Source organism: Barbus barbus (genome assembly GCF_936440315.1).
Source record: "Barbus barbus genome assembly, chromosome: 16".
Lineage (NCBI taxonomy): Eukaryota > Metazoa > Chordata > Actinopteri > Cypriniformes > Cyprinidae > Barbus > Barbus barbus.
Window position 1 is genome coordinate 2516598 of NC_136744.1, and position 13407 is coordinate 2530004.

At 39.4% G+C, this 13407-nt stretch overlaps 1 protein-coding gene across 1 annotated transcript in view; it reads left to right on the forward strand.

Annotated features, from left to right (window-relative positions):
• The window catches only part of LOC306882057 (dystonin-like), a 166645-nt gene that overhangs the window by 20775 nt on the left and 132463 nt on the right, over positions 1-13407 (forward strand). The window contains exon 3 of the mRNA XM_079436492.1: positions 12787-12848. Coding sequence (XP_079292618.1) covers positions 12787-12848 — 62 coding nt within the window. The remainder of the gene's footprint in view (positions 1-12786; positions 12849-13407) is intronic.

Here is a 13407-nt window from a genome sequence, read left to right on the forward strand (position 1 = left end):
AGCACTGAATTTCTGAAAAAAAAACAACAACATTTCATAGGACCCAATTATTGTAAGATGAATTTATTAATTCAATTGATTAGACATGCTTTTTGATTTTTAATATTAAATTATCTGAAATCTGTTGTACAAAAATATTAAAATGGAGGAAAATAGTGTGGGAAAAAATAATTTGAATAAAAAAAATAAATAATAAAATTTGTAGGGAATTGGAATTTGTAGGGCCCTAAAAATAAAGTTTTTGTTAAACTTTAACAATAAATAATTGTTCAATTGTATAAGTTTAATAATATCAATTAATTAGACATGCTTTTTGATTAATACAATTTAATTTAACTATTAAAATTGGATGTAGAAATATTACAATGGGGAAAAAAATAGAATTTCAGGAAAAAAAATAATAATTTGGGGGCCCTAAAGTATATACTCGTAATAATTAACAATAAAGTTCACTTTCTTAACATTAGTTAATGCAATAGCTAGAATGAATAACAATATACACTACTTTTACAGCATTTATTAATTGATCAATTTAGTAATTATTCATTTAAGCAATTATTATTAAGCAAAAAAAAAATATATATATATATATAGATTTTTTGGAATAAATATCACAAACTAACATGACAGAAATTCCTTAATGCAATACATTTTGATGGTTAAGACAATTACTATATTGAGAACGGAATATTATCAGAACACTTGCTGATTTGGTAAATTAAACACTGAATACTGATCACTGTTTTTATATCAGTGTGTAAAACAGCCTGCGGTATGCAATATTGTTATCAGTGATCACGTTGAGTCAGTTATCAGAAACACTTAATTAGGTGCAATTTTGTGTAGAATTATCTGAACTCTCAGTGATCTGAGTTTTAGTTTATTTGCTATGCTGGAAACGTAAGGTGAGTTGCGCACATTTCAAGCAGTGTGATACTGCACATTTTGGGAAATGCAGTAGGTCATCTGGGTTATTCTGTGCACACCGACATTTCTCATATAATGCACAATATACAGCAAAAACAGTAATAGTAGTTTGCTAATATGCCATTCTGATAAGGCCTTAGCCAGCAGAATAGAGGGATTTCTGATCAGGCAACACCTAAACTTGCTTCTGCATAATGCCATCTCTTTAAGGTCCGAGGAAGAAAACTGAACAGGATTTTTCTTTAGTCATCGAGAATAGTGACTCAGCAGCATAACATGATTCTCCTGAACAAGTAGATATAGAAAGATTTCTTGTCTTTTTGAAAGCCTCTCCTCCAATACGGTGACCCATTTAAGAATTTCAAATCTGCGTTTAGACTCTTCTGTCCGCTGCAAATGAAAGATCCTTTAATCAAATTTGGATTTCAGCTTTTAATAGAGCTCTGTTTATTTGCGTTTCTTCTTTTCTGTGACAGTAATGCACAGGAAGATCTATCATCATAGCCGATCTCTCCAGAGAGTTTAATTACAACATCTAAGCCTAAATGCTTGAGTCCTAATGGTGGTAATCAATACACATCACAGTCGCGTGATCCGAATTCTCTTCTGACCATGCAGCTTTATCACACAATTATCCTCTAAATCATGCCTGAGAGGAGGTTTGGTCTGAGAACATCCTGGAGCTAATGGATCTCTCCAGTCTGAGCTCTGCTGGCCACTTGAGACGTCCAACCTGATTAAGATAAAGCTCTTATAATGGCATAGACATGGGCGGTTTGTAGTGTATAGCTAGCTGATGTTTAGCTTAGCCCCTGCTGGTACGTGCCGTAGCTACACCGTCCGGACCCAAAAAGCATCTTTCTCATTGACATTCAGCACGTCTGTGTTCTCTGACAAAATACAATTTCTGAAAGCATCATATTCAAGGTAAACATTTTGTTACTATGTTGAGGAGTACCGTGGTAGCATGTAAGTCCTATGTAGCTTTGCAAAATGCTAAGTGAGCATTTGTAAAGTCTGTCCTGGGGTATTTGTGTGGTGTGTAAAGGGTTAATCGCTGCCTGTGGAATATTTTGATGGCAAAACATCTGACATTTCCCATGATACTGAACAATTACCATAAATATGTACTAATATTTACAACGTACTTAAAGGGATAGCTGTTGACATTAGGGGGTCGACCGATATGTGTTTTTAAGGGCCGATGCCGATATCGATTATTACAGACCAAGTAGACCGATAACCAATATATTGAACCGATATATATGTCTGGTGTAAAAATGAAAATGAATGTCAAAATTAAGAATAACAAGGGATCTGATAAAAATGGCCTTCCCTAGTGTTGGTTGCACTTCTTACTCTTGTCTTCCCCCATGCATGCATCTACAATAAGGGTAATATATAAAGAGAGAGTTAAAAGTGGGGCCTATGAAACAGTTCAGAAATACAGTTAAATACAACCTACTGTAAACTGAAGTGCAATGCAACAAAACTAGATTATAAACAATAATGTATAGGGTGCTTGCAGCGTAGACAGCACATTTGGTTATAAAAGGTACTAGTTTGCCGCTGCTTGCTTAGATTTGGTGGTTTGTTTAAAACTAACATCACACTGAAATGCATTATCATATTGTATCATATTGCTTTAGCTGCGTTGTATATTGGATGCGAATGCTACAGAAGTGATTGTGTATCTTGTAACACTGTAGCTCTCAGGTCTTCAGGCTGTTTGTTTGGCCCTTATGAAGGCGTTTAGGTCCTGTCTCATGAATATGTTTCACATGCTGGCCTTGTCTGAGGGAAACATTCCGGTTTTCTCACAGCTTTGGAATGAGAAGAACGTCGTAGACCATCCCGCAGCGTTGCAGATGTCCTGGATAGGGACACCTGCGAGAAAGGCCTAGAGGCTGCCACACTCCTCGTGGAATGAGCTCTGACTCCCATTGGCGAGGGGAGGTCAGAAGACTCATAGGCCATCTGAATGGCATCCACAATCCACCGACTGAGGGTCTGCTTGGAAGCAGGAAGACCTCTATTAGGGGGACAGTAGCAGACAAGCAACTGGTCCGCCCTTCTCCACATGGCAGCTCTGTGGACATATGCGTCCAGTGCTCACACTGGACACATACGATTTAGCTTTTGCTGGTCAGGCTCCCGAAAGGGAGGAGGACTAAAGGCCTGCTGTACAGTGAGAAGGGGCCACTGACAGGGCCGCAAATCCCCAACTCTCTTCAGAGATGAAATCGCCAGAAGAAACACGGTCTTCAGGGTGATCTGAGATCTCCTCAATAGGCTCGAATGGAGGCCTACAGAGGGCATCAATACCACAGCCAAGTCCCAAGGGGGGGGCCCGGGACCGTACTGGAGGCCTTAGCCTCAGTGCACCATGGAGGAAACGTGTAACTAGCAGGTGTCTGCCCACTGACTGTCCACCAAGAAGGGTGTGGTAGGATGAAATTGCCGCCACAAAAACCTTCAAGGTGGAGTGGGCTAACCCTGCGGAGAGTCGAGCCTGCAGGAACTCCAGCACTGTACCAACCGGGCAGTTAACTGGGTCGAGCTGGCGATCTCCGCAACATGAAGTGAAGAGTCTCCACTTCAGGGCGTACAGTCTCCTCATAGAGGGAGCTCTGGATTGGAGAATGGTCTCAACAACCTCGGTTGAGGGACCGGAAGCTACGAGCCGTGCCCCCTCAGGGGCCACACCCACAGCTTCCACAACTCCGGGTGGGGAACTCCCTCAGAGCTGGATGACGTAGAGAGTACCAGAGGGGACATTGCGCTGTCTGAGTAGCGAAGAGGTCCACCTGAGCCTGACCAAACACTCTCCAGATCTGCTTCACCACCTTGGTGTGAAGCATCCATTCCCCAGATAACAGCCCCTGCCTCGACAGGGTGTCTGCTCCCACATTGAGATGCTAACTCAGACGCTCAGAAGGGAACGGCATGCTCAAGGTGACCCTCTAAGTTGAGGGGAACAATGCCAGCTCGACCAACAGGAGAGCCGGGAGGGAGCAGCATGCTCATAGGTGACCCTCTATAGTGAGGGGAGCAATGCTAGCTCTACCAAGGCAGAGCTCTGGAGAGCGGAGAACTTAACTCTCAGCATGAGAGGGAAGTCAGACGCTCAGAAGGGAGCAGCATGCTCAAAGGTGACCCTCAAAGTTGAGGGGAGCAATGCCAGCTCGACCAACCAGGAGAGCTCGGCCCCATAGCCCACACAAGGATCTGGTGCACCAGCCTGTACAGGGGGCGCGAACCGCAGACCTCCTTGGTGGCTGATATAAGAGACCACCGATGTGTTGTCGGTGTGAAATAACACATGGCAACCTCTTAGGTCTGAGAGAAAGTATTTCAGAGCCTGAAACACTTCCAGCATCTCGAGCCTGAGCACTAGGGCTGGGTAAAAAATATCGATTCTCCGATTTTAATCGATCTTCAGTTTAACGCAACGATATCGATTCGGGAAATCCCCAAATCGATTCTTAATGCGCGTGCTTCACGTAAGAGGATATGAATATTCACCTCTCCTCCTGAAGGTGTCACCATCTATAGATATACTTACCTGGCAGGGGAGACACCATGATCAAGAAGGCGGTTCACCCAGGGCGAGGCTTGGCCACGGTGTGTGTGTTCACTGCTGTGTGTGTGCACGTTGGATGGGTTAAATGCAGAGCACGAATTCCGAGTATGGGGCACCATACTTGGCTGAATGTCACTTCACTTATCTTTCGAATTGCTCCACTAAAAAAAACAACTGTGTGCACCCTATTATTAATGTAGATGTGTATTTCTGTAATAAACTTAAGTAGGAGAGTTTCAGTTACCAGCATTTATATCAAAATATGGATCCCATGTCTGCAAAACTAACATTTTAAATGAAATATTGATAGCTAATCGATATCGAATCGAATCGAAATCGAAATCGAATCGAAACCATAAAAATAAGAATCGAATCGAATCGCAGAATTGCACGCTGCAAAATAGTCTACTAAGGGAACCAGTACAGTCTCTCGAGACTGGCCTCTGGTGTAACCGAACTAGCTGCTCCACAGACCCCCGAAGGAGTGGCGAGCATCTCAGCTCCGCTACGGTTCCGGGCAGAAGAGACTGAGATGTGTGCTCGCTGGAGACCGCTGCGCCCTGAAACACCATATGTAGCAGGGTTAGCAGATCGATCTCCTGAGGGCACTGGGGGAAGACGAGCACCGTACGCTGCGGTGAATCGTGCTCTACCCCAGTGGGGCTACCCTCATAAGCCCTGATCCCATTCACATCAGGGCTTCTTGGCCGAAGACCTCTTCGCCTGCTTGGCTGGGAGGTCCTTGACCGCGCACCCTTCTGACCACCCCGACCCGCTCCCGTGGGGGCAAGCTTGCCTATACGAGGAGCCAGCACGCGGCAGGGGCTGCTCTCGCCCAGCAGCCTCGTGAGCAGCGAGGGAGAAACCGCTGGAACGCCGCCACATGCCTACCGAAGCAAAAAAAGGCCAGAATTTAATTTTTTCTTTAAATCCGACAGGGTCAACCAAAGATGTCTCTCCGCTGCCAACAGGGCTGCCACAGATCGCCTTGCCAGTCTCCCTGGCGGCGCGGAGAGACAAATCAGCGGTTTTGCGGAGTTCACGCATGTCCTCCGCACTAAATCCCTCGCCCTCATCCAACTCCTTGAGCAGGTCAGCCTGGCATGCCCGCAACACCACCATGGTGTGCAGACATAAGAGACTTCATAGACGACGCAGCGTCAGGGGACAGATAGCTCGCAAGCGTCTGTTCCACACGCGGCATCGCTCTGTAACCGCGCTCACTCGTCCCCATCACATTAGTTTTTAATTTAATTTTTTTTCTGAAAGAAGTCTCTTCTGCTCACCAAGGCTGCATTTATTTGATTCAAAATACAGTAAAAAGTGTAACATTGTGAAATATTATTGCAAAATAGCTGTTTTCTATGTGAATATATGATAAAATTCAATTGATTGCTGTGATCAAAGCTGAATTTTCAGCATCAACACTCCAGTCACATGATCCTTCAGAAATCATTCTAATGTTCTGATTTGCTGCTCAAAAAACATTCATTATTATTATCAATGTTAAAAACAGTTGTGCTGCTTAATATTTTTGTGGAATCTGTGAGACATTTTTTTCAGGATTCTTTGATGAATAGAAAGTTCAAAAGATCACCATTTATTTGAAATAGAAATCTTTTGCAATATTATCAATGTTTTTATTGTCACTTTTGAGCAATTTAATGCATCTTTGATGAATAAAATAAAAATCATTTCATTTATAAAACAAAAACTTGCTGACCCCAAAGTTTTGAACATCAGTGTTCATTATAGATTTCATAAGCTGTGTTTTAGTATTTAGTAGATTGTTCAGTTTAGTTTGCAGGTTGCAGACTAATGATACACACCTGTCTCTCCAAACCTTTGCTAAACTGATTTGATCATTGTTCTTTTATTGTTGTCCATCCATTGAAAGTCCATCAACCCAAAATTACAAGCTTCAAAAAGTTCATAAAGACATCATTAAAGAGAACCTTATAAGAGATGCAGTTGATTTAGTTGATAAACAGATTTAATTTAGGCTTTCATTCACATAATATATCAAATGCAATCAAATCAAAGACAACAGAAGCTCAACATTGCTTGCTTGAAACACGAGATAAGCGAGCACGTTTGAGCCACATCTCAAAACTGGAGTTTTTGGATTTCCATTCTTGTAATTTCCATTCTTTCCATTCTTCCATTCTAATAGTTGGAAGTCTGACTTAGTGAGATTCTTTTTCTAAACCTCACTTGTTCAAATCGGAAGTTGTCAGGAATGCAGTGTTAATCCTCCGAAAGATGTAACACGTCAACCCATAATTATGAGTAAACTTATAATTATGGGTGCCTGCTAGGCCAATCTGGGTGGAAAATATCCCACCCCAGGTAGGAGACAGAAGTGATAATGAGCACTAGACCCTGGATTGCTTCAGTGGGACAATCCCTACAATTAATATTGCGCAAGTTGTATAAGCTTTTGAATATCAAACGTTTGGTAAATGACCAGAAACAGGCTGTTGCATGCTGGGAGTGCGGAGCTCATAGTTATTATCCACACCGCTCCTGCTCATCAGTCATGATATTGCAGCAGAACATTACTGTAAATGTTGTATACATGTGAACTTTGATCATGTGATGAGATTTTTCTCACAGAAGGATTTAGCAGCACCCTTATGAGCTCAGATGAATATTGGCACAATGACTGGCACAAACACCACACAGCCGGTGATGACAGGAGATCTGTATTGTGTTGTGGCTATTCATCCTCAGCATGACAGCACTTCCTCCCCAGTCTACTGGATGTTCTGTACGTGGTACTGTACTGTATGCAAAGTCCTTTGCTTGCTGACTGAGGAAAGAACATTGTGCTTAATGAGGCGTAAATCATTGAGGTTGCATATTAAACCTGAAGAAGCAATGTACAAGCTGAGAAAAACAAGAAAACACATAATACAGTTTGATTTTCTCAAATGCCATAAAAGTGATAATTACCTTAATGGTCCTTAAAAAATCTTAATTTTCTTTATGCAAAATATAGAATTTAGATTTTGCAGGATTGCTGACAAATTTCTAAAGTGTACATAATGTAAGGTTGTGCCATTCAGCACACCTCAGCTTTTTTCTTTATGACTTTTGTGTTCTTCTTTGACTATCTGTATTGTGTATTACTGTCATCATATACCATCATATTTGCTTTACAACTTATTATTTTCCTTGAAGAGGAAAGGTCACTTGGGGTGAACCCCTCCCAACACATAATATTCAAGTGAATATTATGTTCTTGTAGTGTTTTTTCAGCTATATACTTTTTTAAAATTATTATTTTTTTTTTACATCAAACAAGTTGTATCCTGAAGCTGTTTATCGTTTTTAAAAGCTTTACTGGATATTGTAACTTGAATAGTCAAGGTCTTTGTTCTGGCCAGATAAAATGTGATGAAAATCTGCGTGTCAGGCATTTCAAACACACGCTTGTGCGAACATCTCTGTAAAACTGAAACGTTTTATTTCTGCACCACTGGTAATGGCATTGTACAATTTTTATTTTATTTAAAAAAGCACTTTTAAAGAGACCTGTTTGAAACAGTTTAGCTATTCAGGAAAAGTTTTTGTCCACTCATGTTCAAACATCAGTCACCTCACGCCTCTTCAGCCTCCTGTGATTTATGGACCGTAATGTGTTTATAAGTGATCTGTGTGCAATGAGGCAATGAGGCAATAAAGCAGCTTTAGTCATCATTCTCTGATTATTACGTGTCGTCAGGCACGGGCTTGTTTACTTTCACAAAGACTCTGACTGGAGAAATGTCAAATAAACTATCAAGAGTCATTGTGAAGTCTTGAGCTGTAAAATGAGCTATTTATGAGAGTTAGTGACCTTTAATGCCAATTTACTTTGTAATAATAGCCTAGTTATTGTCTCCTGAAGTCTTTTCTGGAAGTTTATCTGAGTTTTATGGACAGTTGACTCATTGGTTCAGTATGTGGAAGAATGCTTTAATCAAAAAAGACAGAATACATGGATTTTTGTATCCTGAAGGGGGCGCCGTTCTCATATTATTATCTCGTCATGACCTCATTCTTCAGGAAAGCTCCTGCCTCAAGATGTTTGCTGCTAATCTTATTTAAATGCAAGAGTCACGAACATGCATTTGAATCATTTTAGACCACAACAAGAATATATTAAGTGAATAGCTTTTATTGTTTAAAGCTGATTATTTTTGTTAAAAATGCTTTCTCATCATGGATGTAACTGATCGCAATGTTAGAGAATCTACAATCACTTTTAAATGCGTGAGTAAATTTCCTACTAAATCATTTCATGTGTGCATGAATGCAGGATTATATTCTACATTTGCAGTGGTTGAAATCTCGTGGCTGTTACCAAGAAAAAAAGATACAAACAGCTTTTTATGTTAGATATTTTTTGGCAAAAGATTAGAGGCCTATTATTTTCCATTAAGTTTTTAATAAACAGCCATTGACAGAAGCGGCAGTTTTTTTTGTCTGTGTTGGACAGAACAGTAGAAAAGCAACAGTGGGGACAGAACTGGGACGTGACCCAGACTGAACCTGAACACAACAGCTCTTTATATGTTGGACGCAAAGCATTGTTTTTGTGGCACGGCTCTGAGAGAAGCACTATGTTGCGTGTATGCTTTTTAAGCTGGCGCTTTTGAACAGCATGCAGTCTCTGGACTGTAATGTATGGACAGACCGCAGGCCTGGTGAAGAAACTACAGTGAAGAAACACTTTTGTTTATACCTTAAATGTTTTTTTTTGTCCATACAATGAAAGTTATTGGGGCTCAATGTTGTTTTGGACCCATTTGAGTTTCATTGTATGGACAAAAACAGTATAAACGTTTTTCAAATACTTTGTTTTGTGTTCCACAGAAGAAGCAAAGTCATACATGTATGGATTGACATGATGGTGAATAAATAATGACAGAATGACCATTTTTGAGTGAACTTGTTCTAATATGCCTTGTTCTCAACCAGGGGTCCGGGGTCCACTACGAGGCCTGGATGATTAATAAATTATTGTTATTTAAGCGATTATTATATTAATATATGAAAAAAAAAGTCAAATCAAAATAAAATACAAAAAAAAAAAAAAATCAAGAAATCCTATTTATAATATTGCTTTTTATGTATATCTTTATTTATTTTTTTATTTTTTTAACATACCAAATAAAACTGAAAAAATAAATGAATAGTGGTTAATTAATTTAGTTTATTTAATTAACCATGTTAATTCAGCTTATTAAAAAAGAACAGCTTGGTCATAATTACAGCAGAAATACCAGAAATATATTAGTGTAAATTGAGGGGGGCCTTTGAATATATTGTGTTGGACAGTGAGGGGCCCTGTAGTCAAAAACACTGATCCTTGTGGCACTCCATACTTTACTGGATTGCCACAAGGCTCTGTCCTAGGCCCTCTGCTATTTTCAATATACATGTTGCCCCTTGGTAATATTATTAGAAAATACGAGATTAGTTTCCATTGTTATGCTGATGATACTCAACTATATATTTCAACAAGACCAGATGAAACTTCAAAATTATCTAAGCTAACAGTGTGTTAAAAATGTAACACTGTAAATGCTGTAATACTGTAACTGATTTTTTAGAAGTGAATTTGATTGTACAATTTGGTTGTCATTTCCATAATTGACTGAAGTCTGTGTGTACAGAATGGGATTGAACACTTGAGTGGCAAGTTTTAGCTGTGGTGTGTCTGTGTATAAAGTAATGCAATTGATCATTATTTCCTCAAAGAATCGTGCCTGTTCATTGCTGCTTCACGAAGGAGTGCAGTGCAGAACGTGTCACTGAATATATTGCTCAGCAGAATCATATCCTCAGAGCTTCAGCCAGTAGCCTTAGTAACTCACTGCAGTGAAGACTCCAGCACGCTGTTCTTATGTAAACATTCACCATGTGGTGGAGCCTGTTAGTCACTGCGTGCCGCTGGAAAACCTGATGGGACTCGTTTGAGACGGTTGCGAGGGAATACTGAGAGGAAAAGCAAGGGAGTAGCTGCTGCCTCGCGGAGAAGCCAGCAGAGTCCCACCTTCAGCGGCAGCTCTTACACTCGCGCGACGGTCAGACATGCACGACGCTCTGCTGCAGGCACCTGAGCTGGGATCGGCCCGTCTGATGAGGGGCGACGCTCTGCTGGTGGCGCTCATGTGCTGCATGGGTCAGTAGCTTTCCTCAGCTTCCTGCCAGATTGCCTGCTTTTGCTGCAGTGTGCCAAGCTTTTAGATTGATTTTCATTTTCTTTCCGCTTCCCAGATCTTGTGTTGAAATGCTCTTAGGGGCAGAGTTTATCTCTGTCAGTGCTGAAGGGGTCAAAGTACAGCGAGATTTGCGATGTTTGGCTGTTCCTGTTAGGTTGAGGTGACTGCAGTGACAATGATTCACATCAGCACATTCATGCTCTGCGTTTTTAATTAGGGGTGTTGCTAAGGCAAGCTGTGGATCTAAACATTTTTAACTTAAAACAACTTGGGAAATGAGTTTAAAATCTTCATTAAATCAATATGGACAATTCATATTTTTCTGGAATTGTGCAGTGTTTATTATAAATGAGGTATCTGTGCACATCATTATTTTGTTTTAATTAATGTGCCCATGTGATCTTTAATCAAAATAAGTTCCCCTCCCTGTCAGTGTCACGAGCGCGGGACAATAATTGCTTTTAATTGACTTTTCAATTCCTGATGAATGAATGAATGAGGCATACTGTACAACATTGTACAGTACAGCAGTTTAATTTTGCGTGTCAAATTCTGAGTGATGATATTGTGCTGCCTCATCAAAATACCTCAAATCATGCGGTTTGTTAGGCTTGCTGTCACTTTTTGAAAAGGATGGGGTTTTCACCTGAGGGTGAATCAAATATTTGGCAATGGGCACCAAATCTCAGTTTACAGCTGTTCATTAAGCATGACACGTGTCACATCACACCACATTAAGATCCATACAACTACATTTGAAGGAGAACACCGTAACTATAGACCGGAATATCGTAGAGACTTGACTGGGGACTGTTAGCACACACTAGCAGATGCATAGCAGCACAAGACAAACAGCACACACATTTCCTCAGAGAGTGTCAACATGCAGTTTTCAGATTAGTTTGAGGTCGTGTCTCTGTTTTAATTGTCAGACAGTGATTCAGTTCTCAGACGGTTTTCTGCACCGCAGGGTCTCTGATAGAGAACAGTTACAGGGCCTTGCCAAATATTTATGTGCAACATTGAACAAATGGTCAAGTGATGATGATGATGATGATGATGATGACCACGATATTGAAACATCTGCATGATGCTAAGCAGAAAATGACTGTTCATTGATGGGTTTTGAAATATGTACTACTTATATTTCCATTATGCTGCTGTTTTATTAAAAGTCTCACGGCTGAGCTGTGGGACGCAGGCCTGTCTGTTGTTATGGAGACGGGAAACAAAATACTGGGGTTGGGAGCGCTGTGTAATGGAAGCAAGACTTGACTGGGATTCAGTCTTTTCTGTAATTACCTTTCATAATATCCTGTCCAGAAATAGAAACGTAGTATTATAACATAGAAATCCGCCATGCCAGACAACATTAGCATTTTTACATCAGCTCTCCTAAAACTAAAGGCAGGAAGGATCTAAAGCCATTTACTTAAGACATTTTCATGCATTTTCTCTACAATGAACAGATGTATATACTGAGAGCTCACTTTATTCACAAGGCTTGTTCTGTTGAAAAAACTAAACAAAAATAAAATAAATAATAATATTGTGATGTACCAGAATGATTTTTTTTTTACTGAAACACCAAAACAAAGTTTTCATTTTGCCTAAAATTGAAACCAAAAATAAACTTTATTTAATAATCTATTAATTAATAAAACTTATTTAAGATGTATTTTATAACTTAACACTTAATAACTGGGTTGTATACAAACATGTAAATTACACGCAGTTTTTATATCAACATTTTAACGATTTTAATTATGTTTGTTGTTGAAATGTGAATAAAAAAAAAATATTTAGCTTACACATTTATTCAATTATACATTAAATAATAAAAACAACAGAGTATAATGAATATGTAGTGCATGTATTGGACATATAGCGTGTATATTTATTAAAAAAAACAATTATTCATTTAAAGTTCGTTTTTTTTCTTCTGGTTGACTAGCTATGGGCATTTAATGGTTTTGGTGAAATTATTATTTTAAGAAAAGAGATTACTAGATATGATGTCAATGCTAGAAATGAAAGCTAACATCAATCCCTCTTGTTTTTCAGATGAAAGAGACCGAGTTCAGAAAAAGACTTTTACAAAATGGATAAATCAGCACCTCTTAAAGGTAGGTTTTTTGTAGTTTGTGTTATCAGTGCACATTAGTGAAGTGTTTGTTGGTGGTAGAAAGAGAACTTTCTCAGTAGCGCTGCACGATCATAATTGTCGATTATTCCCTTGAGATTGTAATAGCGATTATTTTGAACAGATTTATGCCATTGTTTGAAGCTGCATGCCATATTTTTATATAAAATATATATTTAAAAAAGGCTGAAACCACTCTTCCTGAACTTTTATTGCTTTTGAGTCGGGATGCAGATGTGTATTTGACAGAACCGTTGTGAAAACTGTAACAGCCTCATCTTTTATACATAACCAAAAGTACAGCACCTCAGTATCATGGTAAAAGAGTAGCCTAACTATATGGTTTCTATGGTGTTTGCATTGAAAAGCAAAGCAAATCTACATCAGCTGATAGAATAATTAACTAAATAATGTAATTATATTCCATTACTCCTTTAACATATTTAGTGTATTGATAATATGAATCAATATGAATATCCTACTTTTCCTACATTGTTACCGTTAGTGTTACTACAGTAAAACTTTGGTAAATGTGGGCGATT